Source organism: Pseudophryne corroboree, chromosome 6, assembly GCF_028390025.1.
Source record: "Pseudophryne corroboree isolate aPseCor3 chromosome 6, aPseCor3.hap2, whole genome shotgun sequence".
NCBI lineage: Eukaryota > Metazoa > Chordata > Amphibia > Anura > Myobatrachidae > Pseudophryne > Pseudophryne corroboree.
In genome coordinates, this window is record NC_086449.1 from 752,662,346 (window position 1) to 752,682,088 (window position 19,743).

Here is a 19,743-nt window from a genome sequence, read left to right on the forward strand (position 1 = left end):
CAGCACACATCGCACTGTGCTGAGCGGGGGGAGAGATGTGTGCTGAGCGGTCCTTGTTAAGATCGCTCAGCACACATCTCTCTTGTCAGTATCCCCCTTAACAGACATTCCTTGATCATCCTCATATGACAGTAAAGTGCCCATGTATTGGTAAGCTGACAACACAGTCCTGCCACATTTGATAGTTCACAGGCACTGATGCCTGGACAGGTGACAAAACTCTGTGGGCTTAGTCTCAGTAAGGATGGATGGATGGGAGAGTAAAGGGACCAGTTGCATAGGGATGTAAATTTGACATCCACTTCTATCAGCTTTGCCATCTTGGCAGGTGCAGACCAGAGTACCAGACGTGGGTAGGCCTGCAGTGGTTGCCAAAGTTTTCTGAATCACGGCGCCTTAGAATATCAGAATTTTGTTTCACTGCACTCCTAGGCCAAAGGTTTCCTATTGAGAAATGTAAAAAAAAATTATTAAATTAAGTCAATTGTGTTTCTAGGTCATCCTTACACTCCGTTATGTGGTGAGGGACAAAATTCACTTCTACTGGCCACATACTTTATAATTGGCAGCCACCAATACTGGTTTTGCCTATTACATTGACCATAAATAATTTGAATTGGTCCTGGACCACCAACCTGAGGCAGCCAGTTTGGGAACCACTGAGTTAGGGAAAGAGAACCCTTCTCTCCCATGAAGTCTAAATGGACCACAGCGCTGTAATATTATGCTGTTTTTCTGTAGATGTATTAGTTGAATGTATTCACAATAAAAATGATATGCATATGATATATAGACTCACTCACTTGTGCATTATTAAAGAAAGACGACACATGATGTGTTGGTGGTAGTGGGGGACTGGAGTATAGATGAGACAGAACATAACTGCTAAGCTAATGGTGACTTTATTGTCAGACATTTCTCAAACACAGCTTTACCATGAAAGAGGGCTCCCAACCTCTACCCTGACACTAGTAACTAATTCCACTGGGACCACTACACTGAGCTCACTGTTGTTGGCTTTAGTTTTTACTATTAGAATGGATCTCAGCTGCAAGACTTCTTTAAGAAGATTTAGGCCCAGATTTATCAAGCCTTGGAGAGTGATAACTAGCACAGTGATAAAGTACCAACTCCTAGCTGTCATTTTTCAAACACAGCCTGTGACATAGAAGTTAAGAGCTGATTGGCTGGTCATTTACCTCCGTGGTATTTATCACTCTCCAAGGCTTGATAAATGGGGGCAATAGTCATCCGAGTCATTAGCAGTAACTACTGGCTCGTAGCGTTCTGTAGTCATCCAGACAGGACCTAAAACTACTACCAGTCTGGCCAGCAAAGTTCCTGTATTGAGCAAGCTGACATTATGTAAAGCACAGCAGTACCATACAGATTACTCCACATTACAGTAGGTCTGGGAGAATAATGGGTGCAAAACCCCAAACACTGTGATGCATCAAACTACATACAGGAGCGGTTATATATAAACTCTAGTTGTAGCATGTAACAACAAAACATGAGAGTATATGTACTTTAGTGCACTACTCATACTGTACTGTATATAGTTCCACTGAAGGACTATGCAGAGCCTCCCGGTGGTCATACAAGGTATATGTCTCTCTATATAATTTTCTCTGGGGAATGAAGCACACGGGGAGTTACAGAGCACGGAACTACTAAACACAATTTAGTGATCCAGGAGACAGCCAATCACACCATTCCTGCCCCGCTACCAAACCCCCAACGCACTGGCACCTGGCAGCTAACATATATACTAGTTTATCCAACTGTCAGCAGTTCCCTTTATATACAGTGTTCAGTGATCATGTGGTGGAAATAAAGCTTGAAAGTTTGTATTGGACGACACGGATACAACATAAAAGTGGCAAATTATATAAAATTATTATAAAAAGGTCACATTTCCATATATTTTAAAAGGAAACAACGAAAGCTAGAAGACCACAGACAGTGTCGGTTCTTATAAAGCTCATCAGAGCTCGCAGGTTTCTCGCAGTGTACTGGAAGTACCCCATTATATGCAGCCTTTCACCTGCATAGTTTCTCTGGACACTTTCCATAAGAGTGCCGCGAGCAATCCTTTCCAATTACTATAGTAATTATATACCCATAATATAAACCGCATAAATAAGTCACTGGTACAGAATGTGTCTATTTTTTAAATGAATACCAAAAAGAAACGTGTAGAATATCAGTAGTGACAGTCATTTGAAAACACAGAGAGGATATTTACAAAGAATACAGGCAGTAAGTGCTAAAAGTGATACACTGCTCATAGCAGAACTACCACGAACAGTTCTCGTATTGTGCGGACCCTTATAGAATATTGCCGAACTGTATCGTACGATGAGTAGTTGTTACACTGATATCGCCCAAATTGAGAAGATGCATAGAAACTAATCATTTTTTCTGCTGCCTTTGGGTGGAAAAATAATCATGCACAGTAATAGAATTACAGATGAATCCTCATACATCTAGCCTCAGTACACCACAAAGAGCGAGATGGCTGGAGTGAGTGAGCCGCCGGGTCCTGTGCAACTCTGCTAACGTCGGGCATCTATTTTTCCTGAAAATGCATCATAGTCGCAAAACAATGTGACTAGAATGCACGGGGAGACTGTACTGTGAAGTGAGGACACTTGTATATTGTGTGTGACTGAGTCTGTATACAGAGCACAACAGAACTTGTATTGGGAAAAAGCTGCGGCTGCTACATTGTAGCACTTCGTGTACAGAGTCAGAGACTCAGTCGCACACAGAGATACAGGTGTCATATCACATTACTCTGCAGTCTCCTCGTACGTCCTAGTCGCAATGTGTTGTGACTAAGACGCATTTTCGGCAAATAAAAGAAGCAAAAAAAAAAAACACCTTATAATAGATGATTCTTACGCGACCCAGCGTGCCAAGAGAAGTTGTTTGCGCGACTGCAGCAAAGATCTATGAGGACCTATCTGTAGATACAACCGAACGGTGTGCTGGATACTTCAGCTGACATTTATCATGTATAACTCATTCCTATAAACAATGTTCTATCCATGGGTCTGCTCTCAGGTGACCGTTAGTGCTGGAGTAAAGCCCCACGCTTAGATCTTGTTTTCAACCGTAAAGCAACAGAAAAAGTGTTCTGCAAACATAGTCCTTTTCCTATAAGGCAATAAAAATGAAGAAAATAATATACAAAATAGGTCTTATTTAGAAAAAGATTACACGGAAAATAGCTTATAATTGTAAATGTGTTACATACAGATGTGTCCACATACACCTAAACGCAAATAGTCCCGATTTGCGCACCATGCGTCCCGGGCAGGTTTTAGTACCAAATTCGTGTCTTATTCGTATCAGTAATATGATAAAAGTACAATGCAGTACCCTGGACACTGACACTGCATGCAGCTGTTGTGAGCGACTCGGACACTAACCTAGGTAAAAAGACAATTGACTGATGACATGTACAAGTGAGCAGCACCCATGCATTGCGTCATGCAGTGTTGTATTTTGCCTGCGACATTATACCAACTCCTCTGCAGCAAAAACACTAATAAGTGCCCGGGACACTAGAAGTGACTTTGAATGCAGCTACAATGCCAACACTAAAGGTGCGTACACACTGTGAGATATTGACTATCTCCGATTTCCCCTGAGCCACCGATACGGACTATCTTTACTTGAGATTTTGACTAAGGCCCAATTTTGACTATACTTTGTACTAGATAGTACACTAGATCAGGCCTGGCCAACCTGTGGCTCTCCAGCTGTTGTAAAACTACAAGTCCCATCATGCCTTACCAAAGTTTTGCTATTAGGGAATGCTAAAACTGTGCAGGGCATGCTGGGATGTGTAGTTTCACAACATCTGGAAAGCCACAGGTTGGCCTGGCCTGCACTAGATAGTCAATATTGACTTGCCTGCACAGTCTATCTTCCCTATACACACAGTGCGATTTGCACTAACCTTCCTTCTAATTTTGACTATATAGACAAAATCGTAAGGTTACATCGCACAGTGTGTATGCACCTTAAGATGGAGATTCAATCAGACGTGGCGTTTACCCACAGCTAAAGAACGCGTGCCCGATTAAATTAGCTCCAGGAACCTTGCGTGCTAAGCCGCAGAGGCAGCCCGCGGAGCTGCGAGGAAAAATCTGTGTTAAAGTGCACACTCCGCATTTTAATGTGGGGTAAACCCATCGATTACAGAACTTTGTGCAAAATCTATTACTTGGTTAACCAATGGTTTACCATAAAGGGAAAATGCAGATTAATTGAATAGCTCTGGATGTGAAATCCAGAGCTATTCCTTGCCTCCTTACGGAACCCCCCTAAGTTCAGAAATAAATACGAAAATTCAGGAATCGCTGTCCAGGAGCGGTGCTATGCGCCTGATTCTCAGTCCGATGGCAACTGTGCGCAATGCTGATGTGCACACACGTGCGTTTGAGGACACATCTGTATAACATAGGGAGAACATTACAAAATTTGGTTTTGATTTTACTGTAAAGCCGATATTCCTTCTGTTCAAAGAATCACCACCGGAGAACACACGTCAGTCAGGAACCGTGATCCCTAGAACATGTGCCACATTCCGTAGTCAGGTGTTCTGAAGGAAAAGCTTTAAACGTAATTACAAGGATGAATACTTTGGTGTCTGTGAAGCGAATATTCCACATACTCATGAATAGGCTGCTTGATGTCCTGAAATATATCCGCATCGCTGCCAGGTAATGGTTTGGCTGCTATATGCCGATTACTTCTAGCTGTGGTACAAAGCAGCACACTGCATCTGTTATACTCACTCTTACCATTCAGCTTTTACAGAGGAGCAGGATTAAGGCACATAATGCACATTGCTTGGCATACAGAGTGCTGCCACCACCATACTCTGACACAGCCCCCTAGTGGGAATACAGTGCAAATGCAACTCACTGGGAGGGATTAGTGTGTCCTTAAAGCCAACGGGGCATTGTTTTGTGTGAGCAGGCAAGAGTCACATCCTCGTGTGTAATGCCACTGAGACAATTCATAGAGATTAGGATATTAGATCAGATCTGAGACACAGAAAAGTGCAAGGATCAAGCTTATCCGTCCTCTCTGTGTGACAGTAAGTGCTTGTGTACGAGAGGATCATCATCCAACTCCGATGGCTCTTAGAGAGGCCAGTTGAGGAGCCATGGCCGTCACATGAATAGGGGGCAGAAGGTAGCTGCCGCTCTCTGCAGGGGACATAATGAACAGGTCCCCGGTGCTCAGGGAGTGGGGTAGGCCCAGGCTGCTTGTGCGATTCGGCTTTGTCCAGATGTTTATTCTCTCCAAAACAGGAAGGCAGGGGCTGGAGGCTGCTGCTCGAAGACTGGCCAGGGGGGAGCTCAGGCCTGTGAAGGAAACACATTAATAGCTTCAATCTACAGGAGACAACAATGGTATAGGAAGAAAGGAAGCAGTGCGGAATACCAGAGCAACAGGAAGAGCCTGGAGGGGGAGACGCAGATCTGCAGAGAGGGGCTTTAAATGACTTTGCCATCAATGCTTAGTAGAAGCTACTTGTTTTTGAAAAGATTGTTATTTTGTTTTTTAAATATATAAAGTGTGGCCATGACTAAACTTCCCCTATTCAGAAGTCTAGCACAAGGATGGTTAACCTTTGGCACTCCAGCTGTTGTTGAACTACACGTCCCAGCATGTGCACTGCTACAGTTTTGCTATTTGGCCATGCTAAAACTGTAGCAGGGCATGCTGGTATGTGTAGTTCAACAGCAGCTGGAGTGCCAAGTTTCCCCATCACTGGTCTAGCGTGATCTAAGACACGTCACCAAATTCAGTAGGGAGACTAATGGGTTGGGTATGGCTGACTGGCACCCCAGGATCCCGCCAGTCACCATACCGACACCGGGATCCCGTGGAGTAGAATGCGGGCGAGCGCAACAAAGCCCCTTGTGGGTTTGTTGCGCTCGTCATGCTGCGGGCTCGGTGGCGAGCGCAGGTTCTATTCCCAGTCTATGGGTGTCGTGGACACCCACGAGTGGGAATAATCCCTGTTAGTAAGCATGCTGACTGTCGGGATTTACAGGGGGCGGGATGTAGCCGGCGGTCTCCTAGTCACATAACTGTATCCCAGACTAATTATGGGAAGCAGGATTACACAGGAAAACACTTAGTGCAAATGTCTCCGGTTAGGAGGAATATGGCGCAGTACTCTGTGAAGATAGCATGAGAGTGGACAAATACATTACAAGACTAAACTGTAATGACTGTATACCTTTATTGTGCTACACAAATGATAACACAGCAATAAAGCATTTGGGGGGGGGGGGGGGGGGGATTCAATTACCAGCGGGGTTTACCATACAGCTATTTGATCTAGCTGCAGGAACCTACTCCTGACAGCCTCCGGAGCTGCGAGGAAATAGTGCTAAATGCAGCTCTCTGCAGTCCACATGCAGGGAAACCCACTGGATTCTGCATTTTACATCAGTGGGTTTCTGCATAGGGAAAAGGCAAATTAATTGAATAGCTATTTCCCGCGCGGCGCAACCAATTAGCTGCAGGGTTGACCCCTCGGCTAACTGAATTCCCCCCTTAATATCAATGTAGTTTAGTACAGTCATTCTGAACATTAGTGTAGTGTAGGCGTTGCCCAACACTGAGTTCACCCAAGCGGAATATGACCTGGCTCAATGTAACTACCATTCTCATGGGCCGGACACTGCATCCTTTTCACAACATTCTGAGCAGTGGAAAGTAACATGTCAGCAGGAATGTTCCATCACAGTTCAGGTAAAATAACTTCACACATAACACGCAATGGGGTAAAGTGAGGCGCATGTCTATCTATAGGAATGTTTATGATGCCAATAACACAGGTGGTCATCATCCTTTTATGCAAATTACTGGCTTCCCAAGCTACAACTGCTCCATATTCCCCTTATCGATGACATTTTTCACTTTGTGGAATCCTGTTTCCTATGTTCTAATTAGTCTCCCTGACAAATTTGGCGACATTCTGGCTGTTAGATATGCAGTATATATACATTGTACAGGTCATACTGAAGCTTGACGCTGAGCATTCTCTAACTGTGGCGCCCTCTGCTGGTTGCACAGAGGAATGGCGCACAGAGATCAGATACTATGGGAGATCTGTTGTGGAAAGTGTGCCTAGTGAACTGACAGTCCAACAATATGGCTGTCTCTATGTAGTATGGGTGGCAGGAGCACTCCACATGGGCTATCAACATTTAATAGCGCCCCTGTATGTGACAAAGCCCTCCCTGCACACTTACATCTGCCGTTACCTAGAGGGAGGAGTGGTGGGAATTCCAGCCCTAATGCAGATGCTGCATTTGTTGCACACCACAGTCTGGGCAGATGTACTTTACCTGCCCAGACCAGGCTGTTGCGAGGACAGTGTTTCCCTGCTCCGTATCCCTGAGGCTGGGGCAGTGAACAGCAGTCAGGATTGTGGGCTCTGTCATCAGGGAATGACCCTATCGAAGGCAATCATTTTCACACAGTGAAGGTTGGGGGATGCAAATTATGAAACGTATGTACTAAGACTTGGAGAGAGATAAAGTGTAAAGAGATAAAGTACCAACCAACTCCTGTCATTTTTGAAACACAGCCTGTACCATGACAGTTAGCAGCTGATTGGCTGGTACTTCATCTCCGTCCACTTTATCTCTCTCCAAGGCTTAGTACATAGATCCCCAAGGCTAAAGCGGTGACACCATGCGGCCTGTCAGAGTGGTGCTACATGGCACAGCTGGAACGCTGCAGCTTAGAAATCGTTAGATGCTCCATATTTAGAGCTTACTCTTCATAGGACAGAGGAGGGAATATTCCTCCTTCACTTTAACCGGTTATGATGGCAGAGACAGAACGGTCATGACCACCAGATGGACACTAGAACTGCTCTTCTGAGACAAGTTCCAGCTGCCTCTGGTCTTCATCATCATCTCCCCCTGAGACACATAGCGGAGAAGAGCAAGGGTAAATATACATAATAATGACAGATTAATAGCCATGGATCACTTGCTAAAATAAGAATTTACTTACCGATAATTCTATTTCTCGTAGTCCGTAGTGGATGCTGGGAACTCCGTAAGGACCATGGGGATTAGCGGCTCCGCAGGAGACTGGGCACAAAAGTAAAGCTTTAGGACTATCTGGTGTGCACTGGCTCCTCCCCCTATGACCCTCCTCCAAGCCTCAGTTAGGACACTGTGCCCGGACGAGCGTACACAATAAGGAAGGATTTTGAATCCGGGTCATACCAGCCACACCAATCACACCGTACAACCTGTGATCTGAATCCAGTTAACAGCATGATAACAGAGGAGCCTCTGAAAGATGGCTCACTACAACAATAACCCGATTTAGTTAACAATAACTATGTACAAGTATTGCAGACAATCCGCACTTGGGATGGGCGCCCAGCATCCACTACGGACTGCGAGAAATAGAATTATCGGTAAGTAAATTCTTATTTTCTCTGACGTCCTAGTGGATGCTGGGAACTCCGTAAGGACCATGGGGATTATACCAAAGCTCCCAAACGGGCGGGAGAGTGCGGATGACTCTGCAGCACCGAATGAGAGAACTCCAGGTCCTCCTCAGCCAGGGTATCAAATTTGTAGAATTTAGCAAACGTGTTTGCCCCTGACCAAGTAGCTGCTCGGCAAAGTTGTAAAGCCGAGACCCCTCGGGCAGCCACCCAAGATGAGCCCACTTTCCGTGTGGAATGGGCTTTTACAGATTTTGGCTGTGGCAGGCCTGCCACAGAATGTGCAAGCTGAATTGTACTACAAATCCAACGAGCAATAGTCTGCTTAGAAGCAGGAGCACCCAGCTTGTTGGGTGCATACAGGATAAACAGCAAGTCAGATTTTCTGACTCCAGCCGTCCTGGAAACATATATTTTCAGGGCCCTGACAACGTCTAGCAACTTGGAGTCCTCCAAGTCCCTAGTAGCCGCAGGCACCACAATAGGTTGGTTCAGGTGAAACGCTGAAACCACCTTAGGGAGAAACCGAGGACGAGTCCTCAATTCCGCCCTGTCCGTATGGAAAATCAGATAAGGGCTTTTACAGAATAAAGCCGCCAATTCTGACACGCGCCTGGCCCAGGCCAGGGCCAACATCTTTAAGTGGTTCAAACCAATGTGACTTTTGGAACCCAAAAACTACATTGAGATCCCAAGGTGCCACTGGAGGCACAAAAGGAGGCTGTATATGCAGTACCCCTTTTACAAACGTCTGCACTTCAGGGACTGAAGCTAGTTCTTTCTGGAAGAAAATTGACAGGGCCGAAATTTTAACCTTAATGGACCCCAATTTCAGGCCCATAGACACTCCTGTTTGCAGGAAATGTAGGAATTGACCCAGTTGAAATTCCTCCGTCGGGCCTTACTGGCCTCGCACCACGCAACATATTTTCGCCAAATGCGGTGATAATGTTTTGCGGTTACAACCTTCCTGGCTTTGATCAGGATAGGGATGACTTCATCCGGAATGCCTTTTTCCTTCAGGATCTGGCGTTCAAACCGCCATGCCGTCAAACGCAGCCGCGGTAAGTCTTGGAACAGACAGGGTCCTTGCTGAAGCAGGTCCCTTCTTAGAGGTAGAGGCCACGGATCCTCCGTGAGCCTCTCTTGAAGTTCCGGGTACCAAGTCCTTCTTGGCCAATCCGGAGCCACGAATATAGTGCTTACTCCTCTCCATCTTATAATTCTCAGTACCTTGGGTATGAGAGGCAGAGGAGGGAACACATACACTGACTGGTACACCCACGGTGTTACCAGAGCGTCTACAGCTATTGCCTGAGGGTCCCTTGACCTGGCGCAATACCTGTCGAGTTTTTTGTTGAGGCGGGACGCCATCATGTCCACCTTTGGTTCATGTGGAAGACTTCTGGGTGAAGTCCCCTTTCTCCCGGGTGGAGGTCGTGTCTGCTGAGGAAGTCTGCTTCCCAGTTGTCCACTCCCGGAATGAATACTGCTGACAGTGCTATCACATGATTTTCCGCCCAGCGAAGAATCCTTGCAGCTTCTGCCATTGACTGCTTCTTGTGCCACCCTGTCTGTTTACGTGGGTGACTGCCGTGATGTTGTCCGACTGGATCAACCCGGCTGACCTTGAAGCAGAGGTCTTGCTAAGCTTAGAGCATTGTAAATGGCTCTTAGCACCAGGATATTTATGTGAAGTGATGTCTCCAGGCTTGACCATAAGCCCTGGAAATTTCTTCCCTGTGTGACTGCTCCCCAGCCTCGCAGGCAGGCATCCGTGGTCACCAGGACCCAGTCCTGAATGCCGAATCTGCGGCCCTCTAGAAGATGAGCACTCTGCAACCACCACAGGAGGGACACCCTTGTCCTTGGTGACCGGGTTATCCGCTGATGCATCTGAAGATGCAACCCTGACCATTTGTCCAGCAGGTCCCACTGGAAAGTTCTTGCGTGGAATCTGCCGAATGGGCTTGCTTCGTAGGAAGCCACCATTTTTCCCAGAACCCTTGTGCATTGATGCACTGAGACTTGGCTCTGTTTTAGGAGGTTCCTGACTAGCTCGGATAACTCCCGGGCTTTCTCCTCCGGGAGAAACACCTTTTTCTGGACTGTGTCCAGAATCATCCCTAGGAACAGAAGACGAATCGTCGGAACCAGCTGCGATTTTGGAATATTGAGAATCCAACCGTGCTGTCGCAACACTACCTGAGATAGTGCTACACCGACCTCCAACTGTTCCCTGGATCTTACCCTTATCAGGAGATCGTCCAAGTAAGGGATAACTAAAACTCCCTTCCTTCGAAGGAGTATCATCATTTCGGCCATTACCTTGGTAAAGACCCGGGGTGCCGTGGACCATCCAACGGCAGCGTCTGAAACTGATAGTGACAGTTCTGTACCACAAACCTGAGGTACCCTTGGTGAGAAGAGTAAATTGGGACATGAAGGTAAGCATCCTTGATGTCCAGAGACACCATGTAGTCCCCTTCTCTTGAATTTGAACCTCTGTATGTAAGTGTTCAAAGATTTTAGATTTAAAATCTGTCTCACCGAGCCGTCCGGCTTCGGTACCACAACAGTGTGGAATAATACCCCTTTCCCTGTTGCAGGAGGGGTACCTTGATTATCACCTGCTGGGAATACAGCTTGTGAATGGCTTCCAAAACTGCCTCCCTGTCTGCTTGTAAAGCCTCAGCGTCATGCTGAGGGCTTGGCAGAGGCGGGAGAGGGCTTCTGTTCCTGGGAACTGGCTGATTTCTGCAGCCTTTTTCCTCTCCCTCTGTCACGGGGCAGAAATGAGGAACCTTTTGCCCACTTGCCCTTATGGGAACGAAAGGACTGCGCCTAATAATACGGCGTCTTCTTATGTTGAGAGGCGACCTGGGGTAAAAACGTGGATTTCCCAGCTGTTGCCGTGGCCACCAGGTCTGAAAGACCGACCCCAAATAACTCCTCCCCTTTTATAAGGCAATACTTCCATATGCCATTTGGAATCCGCATCACCTGACCACTGTCGTGTCCATAACCCTCTTCTGGCAGAAATGGACAGCGCACTTACTCTTGATGCCAGTCGGCAAATATCCCGCTGTGCATCACACATATATAGAAATGCATCTTTTAAATGCTCTATAGGCAATAATATACTGTCCCTATCTAGGGTATCAATATTTTCAGTCAGGGAATCCGACCACGCCAACCCAGCACTGCACATCCAGGCTGAGGCGATTGCTGGTCGCAGTATAACACCAGTATGTTGTGTAAATACATTTTAGGATACCCTCCTGCTTTCTATCAGCAGGATCCTTAAGGGCGGCCATCTCAGGAGAGGGTAGAGCCCCTGTTTTGACAAGCGTGTGAGCGCTTTATCCACCCTAGGGGGTGTTTCCCACGCACCCTAACCTCTGGCGGGAAAGGATATAATGCCAATAACTGTTTAGAAATTATCAGTTTTTTTATCGGGGGAAACCCACGCTTCATCACACACCTCATTTAATTTCTCAGATTCAGGAAAACTACAGGTAGTTTTTCCTCACCGAACATAATACCCCTATTGGTGGTACTCGTATTATCAGAAATGTGTAAAACATTTTTCATTGCCTCAATCATGTAACGTGTGGCCCTACTGGAAGTCATATTTGTCTCTTCACCGTCGACACTGGAGTCAGTATCCGTGTCGGCGTCTGTATTTGCCATCTGAGGTAACGGGCGCTTTAGAGCCCCTGACGGCCTATGAGACGTCTGGACAGGCACAAGCTGAGTAGCCGGCTGTCTCATGTCAATCACTGTCTTTTGTAAAGAGCTGACACTGTCATGTAATTCCTTCCAACAGTTTTCCACTCAGGTGTCGACCCCCTAGGGGGTGACATCCCTATTACAGGCAATTTGCTCCGCCTCCACATCATTTTCCTCCTCATACATGTCGACACAAACGTACCGACACACAGCACACACACAGGGAATGCTCTGATAGAGGACAGGACCCCACTAGCCCTTTGGGGAGACAGAGGGAGAGTTTGCCAGCACACACCAGAGCGCTATATATATACAGGGATAACCTTATATAAGTGTTTTTCCCCTTATAGCTGCTGTATTGTTTATACTGCGCCTAATTAGTGCCCCCCTCTCTTTTTTAACCCTTTCTGTAGTGTAGTGACTGCAGGGGAGAGCCAGGGAGCTTCCCTCCAACGGAGCTGTGAGGGAAAATGGCGCCAGTGTGCTGAGATAGGCTCCGCCCCCTTCTCGGCGGCCTTTTCTCCCGTTTTTCAGTGTAATCTGGCAGGGGTTAAAATTCATCCATATAGCCCTGGGGGCTATATGTGATGTATTTTCGCCAGCCAAGGTGTTTTTATTGCTGCTCAGGGCGCCCCCCCCCCTAGCGCCCTGCACCCTCAGTGACCGAAGTGTGAAGTGTGCTGAGGAGCAATGGCGCACAGCTGCAGTGCTGTGCGCTACCTTGGTGAAGACAGGATGTCTTCTGCCGCCGATTTTCCGGACCTCTTCTTGCTTCTGGCTCTGTAAGGGGGCCGGCGGCGCGGCTCTGGGACCGGACTCCATGGCTGGGCCTGTGTTCGATCCCTCTGGAGCTAATGGTGTCCAGTAGCCTAAGAAGCCCAATCCACTCTGCACGCAGGTGAGTTCGCTTCTTCTCCCCTTAGTCCCTCGATGCAGTGAGCCTGTTGCCAGCAGGTCTCACTGAAAATAAAAAACCTAAAACTAAACCTTTCACTAAGCAGCTCAGGAGAGCCCCTAGTGTGCACCCTTCTCGTTCGGGCACAAAAATCTAACTGAGGCTTGGAGGAGGGTCATAGGGGGAGGAGCCAGTGCACACCAGGTAGTCCTAAAGCTTTACTTTTGTGCCCAGTCTCCTGCGGAGCCGCTAATCCCCATGGTCCTTACGGAGTTCCCAGCATCCACTAGGACGTCAGAGAAATATAACTGATCTTTAACATTGACCTCTTTCCCTCTACACAGAGAAGGTTTATTTACAGGGACCCTATTGTTCCCAGGATCTTCCTGTTTCAGTTGTGGGATACAACACACATGAGAAAATGTATTTAACAAACAAAACACAGTACTTAAACCTGTGTCATTATAGTGAGCCACCAGATTATTTCTTCAACATGTATTACTGTACATGTCTTATTGACTGGTCTGATTAGGTGAACATGCCTAGTGACACACTATGACTACTTCTGATTGGCCGGAGGTCTAGCCGTATACAGTATGTGGTCATCACTATATCTAGGTTTGTTTGCATTGATTGTCATATTGGAAAACTTCATAGTGAGCGAAACACAAGAGTAGTGGATTGCTTCATGTAGCACAGGGATGGGGAACCTTCGGCCCTCCAGCTGTTGTTAAATTACACATCCCAGCATGCCCTGCAACAGTTTTAGCATGACCAAATAGCAAAACTGTAGCAAGGCATGCTGGTATGTGTAGTTCAAACAACAGCTGGAGGGCCGAAGGTTCCCCACCCCTGATCTAGCACATACATGTGTCCTCATACATTTTGCCTCAGTACACTATGCAGCAGAGGTCTGGCGTGAGTCAGCCGCCAACTCTGCTAACGTCCGGTGTCTTTCTTTGCCTGGAAATGTGTCTTGTTCGCATTGCTGTGTGACTAGGACGCACACACAGCTTCTGCTGATTAAAATGATATGCAACATGCCTATATTCTGTTGTGACTGTGGCTGTATCTTCATACGAAATGCTACATTACAGTGATTTTCAGGAAAGCACTGTGATGTAGCGTTTCATATGCAGATACAGCTGCAGTTACACACACAGAATATAGGCACGATGCCGCATATCATTTTAATCAGCATAAACTGCGCATGCGTCCTAATCACTTAGATGTATTTAAATAGAAAAGTTGCACATAGAGACGCTCACCGCTGCTGAGTCACGCCACGGGCTGTCTGACGTGACTGCAGCAAGGATGTAGGAGGACATATCTGTACACACAGGGTGAATCAAGCACTGACAGTAGGAAACTTTAATGCAAGCATTCGGTCCAGGAATGTATGTCCTCACCTTCTGTTTGATCTGTCTGCATCGCTAGTACTTTCTGCTGAGCTTGCTCATGTCCAGATTTTGCAGCCCTTTCATAATGTTTTAACGCATCCCGTCTGCTCGCAGGTACTCCAAATCCCCTTTCATAACACACTCCAAGGTTATACCTACTTTCAACATCCTAAATGAAGATGATGGAAATATATTAAGGAGAGATATTCTCAAAATGGGGAGATTGCCAAGGAAACCAGATTCTCTGTATACTACTACGCAAACCAGCTGCAAGCCTGGACAAGTTAGCCAGTGCATCAACAACTCCACAGCACCAGTCCGTGACACCCCCCAGTGTCTACCTACTTACTGTCGACCTAAAGACCGGATCCCGTCCACCATATGTCGACCTTGTGACCCTGTCAACCTTTTAACTATCAACCACCTCCCGTGACAACCCCCCAAATAGCACACTGCACCAGTCTGTGATACCCCCAAATAGCACACTGCACCAGTCTATGCCCCCTCCTTCCAATAGCACACTGCACCAATCTGTGGCCATTCCTCCACGTAGCATACACATGACTTCTAGCGCTTCCTTCCTTTGCTGGGAGTGAGTAAAACTGGTTCTGGGCAGCTGGGACTCCTCTGCACAGTGCTACCACATTGTGCTATTACAGTAGACAGAGTAGCTCTCTCACGCAGTGGATCCTTGGTGCGGGTTTCTGGCTGTGGCTACTGTAACAGCACAGCGCAACACCACCATGCCTACAAGCAGTAACTGCCTAAGCACATGGTATGCTGTCACTATGAGGTGAAGGCAGCCTGAACTTTTACCAGTACTCATAGTGTTAACATAAGGACAAAGTCTAAATACAGGCTGTGCTGCATACTTGTCATTATACCTTCTTCCTTACATAAACCGCACACAGAGAAGACCATACATGAGTCCACAGATACTTAGTTTCAGCATTTCTTCCAATGTTATTAACGTTATTCTTCTACTGTGATGTCCCTAACAATAGACCCCTCTCTTTATGAAAGTAGTTACGGTAGTGTAAGTCATTTGGGTCTGAGCCATATGTTATGGAGCTAAACTGGACTGCAAGCCAATTCCATTCACTGGCCGTCCATGTTTATAGGAGCAGCCAACCAATAATTACAGCCACAAAGACTTTGGGTCCAGGGACTGTCTGCAGAACCAAACGTACAGTCAGTGTTGTGTGTGGGGCTGACAGCAGTAATGCCCAGCAGAGTGATCGTCCGAATATGCCATCCCTTGTGGCAGGTACCCGGGGGAAATATACACTTACGCCATTCTCTGCTGCCATCCAAAAGTATCTGGCTGCTTTCAGAGGGTCAAAGTGAGATTCTTTACTGTAGTAGACTCCCAAATAGGCCTGAGCCTGCAACGAGAAATGCATATGGATCATTCTATTATCACAGTATTCCAGATTCTGCGCACGGTGTGCTATGAAATATGGCCATGCTACATAGTAATAATAATACATAACAAGAGGAGTAAATGTACGTTCTAATGAGGACAAGTGGAGGTGTTGCCTACAGGAACCAGTCAGATTCTAGCGGTCATTTATCCAATACACTCTATAAAATGATAGCTAGAATCCAATTGGTTGCTATGGGCAAAACCTCCACTTATCCTCTTTAGAAGGTTTGATGCGTCTCCCCCGTAGTGATCAGGACACAGGTTTATTGATCGGATATCATTAGGTATGGCTATTTACCTTATAGGCAAACTAGCCATCTGCCCATGGCATCAAAGATATTGTTTTGTAGTTATTTTTATTACCATTTTAAAATTATTTTCCAGACACCAGGTAAGGGGAGCATGAGAACGTGTGGTGCAGTTACTAGCTTAGGGGGCAATTACTAGCAATGTCTTGGGCAGTATCAGGGTAATGTGTTTCTTATAGCTGGTACGCTGTGTAGACAAGGTAACTTCCAGGATAACCGCTGCGCTACTCCATAGACAATGATGGAAATTACCCATTCCCGGAAATTATTACTGGTAATTAATATGAAGTGACAGGATGTAACCACTTAGCGAATAATAAGTAATAGGTTGGCTGCAATGTTATGAATATTGCTTTGAGCCACAAATTAATAAACTCTGCTGTCTATAAGCAACAGGAGCACTTTTAATGAGACTGTCCACTTTGGACAACTTGTTCATCATCAAATAGTATAAATAGTATACTCCCCCCAACATAGAACAAATGGGGAGTGGTGATCCTTAAGACGACACTGCATGAAGACGAGACCCACCCTGCACTGTGGTAGATCCGGATTAAGCACGGAAGAGGGGGGAGGGTGTATGTCAGGCTGTAGGGTGCAGTGGGGAAAGGACAGAGGCTGCGGAGGAGTGCTGGTTAGTTACATAGACAAACACACGGGCCCCGAAAAGGTTTGTTGCCCAGGGGCCCTCAGAGCTTAATCCGCTCCTGACTGTGGCTCTCAGTATGGTCCATAACCCTGCACTACAGCTCTATTGGAAAGCTGCAGATGGGGTGTAATATGCTTTTATTTGATGCTACAATTAAAGTTATCATGACTCAGTGGTAGCCCGCTGAAGGTTAATAGGTAACCCCTGTAGTGTATGACAAGTTCATTTCTGAAAGACTGGCCAACACACTTCTTTAAAAGGATGAAAGCGATCAAGTCACTTTGATGCACTGGCTTTGCCTGCCTCTTCCAGCCTGAGCATGAAGCTCTGTAACTGTGCTCTCATCCCTACCGCACTTTCTTCCCTTAAAAGTTTTTTGAATGGTCATTTCCTCACCCTTCAAACCTCCTCACTGTTACTCAGCCTGCTGTGTAATGTGTCCGACCCATAATCCCCCTATAACAGCCGATTCAGTGACTGCTATTTGAAAGCAGTATTGTTAGAGCCTGCTTAAGGCCTTTCCTGACACTTCCAATCTGTACCGGGATTTCTCAGTCTCCCTCTATTCCTCGGATATAATCCACACTCTTCTGCATGTGCCTTATCACACCACCACTCTGCTGCCTACTCCCTAATATACATCATCTATTCCTCCTCTCTCTCCAGCATGACCTATCACCCCTGCCACCATCACCTCCTCATCCTCTCTCACCTGCCTCCTGCTCTGTCCCAGCACACTGAGGATTCTTTGCTTAATGCGTCTCACTGATCACTACTACTGCTTATCTCCATTAAGCCTGGTCCCTTTCCTCTTCTTCTCCCCCTCCCAGTACATCCTATCACCAGGATTAGACCCTTCCTAACTCCTTATCTCCCTCCTAGACTACTGCACCCTCTCCCTCCCACACCAGTCCATCTTCCATGCTGCAGCAAGACAGAATTACCTCTCACCATTCTGCTTCTGTCTCCCAGCTCTTCCAATGCCTATAGAATTCTATACAAATCTGCCCCACAGTCTTTCCTTATGGCATCCCCTATACTTTTCTGACATAAACGGTCTATACTCCCTCATGACTTCTCTGCTCTGGCAATGACCAGTGCCTGAAGTCTGCACTGATTACCACATCCCACTCCAACCTCCTCTTCACCTGCGGAACACACTCCGTCATCCAAGACTCTCCACCAGCCTGCAATACTCTTCATCAGGATCAGGGTGCCCCTAGGCACAACAGTAACGGTCACTCCCTACTGCCCAATTCTATTATTTGTTTATAATCCCTCATTTGATGATTGTCAGTTTAATATGATAATAAAACAAGCCATAAGCTATGACTTTTCATTTTTGTTATAGTTATGTATACATATTTACTAAGTTGGAGAGCTTACAGGGATGGTCTGCACATGCCCTACCCGTGTATGGAATGATACAGTGGACAGATTTTGTAGTTCCTGGCAAATTTCAGACTGACCGTAATAGAACAGGCATGCAAGTCCCATCCCAGCAAGAGGCGCCCCTAGGTACTTGCCTCATGTGCCCTATGGGGAATTCATCACTGCTCTTCAAAAACCCACACGTTTATCTAAGCCTTTCTTCCTACCAACTACACCTCCACACCCACATTGTCACTGTCACCTCTTCTTGTCTCAGCCTCAACCCTTCCCATTAATTATAAATCCTCTTGAGCAGTGACCCCTGTTGTCTAACCCCACCTCACCCGTCCGTGTGTCGCTTGCCTCTGGCATGTTGTGACACCTGTTACACACACAGTCTAGTACATCTTCTGCACAGTGTTATGTTTCCTATAAGTGCTGCTGGCATGTCTTTGTCCTATGTCCTACATCCCCACTATACAGTGCTACTGAATTTTGTGGAGCCTTATAAATAAGCCAAAATAACAACAGAAAAAACCTTACATACAGTATGACTACAGTGTCAGTACACACACATAACATAATAGTAGTGATGGTAATTTGGTTTGGTGCCGCAATGGATTTACAGTGTATCTATATACTCCTCTGTCACCCACCTCTTTCACCCCAGCTTCAGCGGCTTCTTGAAGCATTTGTACTGCTGGTTGGGTGTCCTCAGGCTTGGAACCCAGCAGATGGCGGGCATAACGATACTTGGCTTGCTGATGGCCACCTTTGGCAGCCAAGAAATAGTACTCTGCAGCCTGCAGGAATACAGACAATAACGTCAGCAAAACATGCAGAATAGAAGTGCACCAGCTCCCAACGCTCTATTACTAGCTCAAGAAACTAAATCCCTGCACCCGATCAGCATATATTCATTTGGATTATATTACAATATAGGCAGTATAGTTATCATTTTGACAATCACAATGTTGGAAGTCAAAACGTTGACGGTCATAATGTCAACACCTGCAACATGTCGACTACAGAAACGTTATACAGTAGTTTAGGGCTAGGCTTAAATTTGGGTGTAGACATTATTGGGGAGATTCAATTGTTTGAAAAGTCAGTTGGGTGTCTGTTTTTTCCTATCCGAAAAAACAGACACCCAACCGACTTTTCAAACATTTGAATTTCCCCCTATGTAGCTTTTGACACATCCGTACCGACGTTGTGGCTGGCGGCACTGTGGTGTCTATATAATGACAATACATAACAAAACCGCCAGTAGCCATGTTTTACAAATATATATTAAACCCAATCATCCTATAAATGTTACTGTCCTACAGGTGTGTCTTCATACACTGTGGCTCAAGTCATGCCAAATAGCCCCTCTCCGCACGCCATGTCCCGGGGACTGAGTCGCACCGAGAATTCTTCTCACCCAAAATGTGCATCTTGTTTGCAT

The 19,743-nt window shown here is 46.3% G+C and overlaps 1 protein-coding gene across 1 annotated transcript in view; it reads right to left on the reverse strand.

Annotated features, from left to right (window-relative positions):
- Nucleotides 1–886: 886 nt before the first annotated feature.
- Nucleotides 887–19,743, reverse strand: part of DELE1 (DAP3 binding cell death enhancer 1) — a 75,033-nt gene continuing 56,176 nt past the window's right edge. Inside the window, exons 9-12 of the mRNA XM_063928546.1 lie at nucleotides 18,950–19,096; nucleotides 15,832–15,924; nucleotides 14,549–14,708; nucleotides 887–5,387 (exon numbers count right to left, since the gene is read on the reverse strand). Of these exons, the coding sequence (XP_063784616.1) occupies nucleotides 5,143–5,387; nucleotides 14,549–14,708; nucleotides 15,832–15,924; nucleotides 18,950–19,096 (645 nt within the window). The 3' untranslated portion in view covers nucleotides 887–5,142. The remainder of the gene's footprint in view (nucleotides 5,388–14,548; nucleotides 14,709–15,831; nucleotides 15,925–18,949; nucleotides 19,097–19,743) is intronic.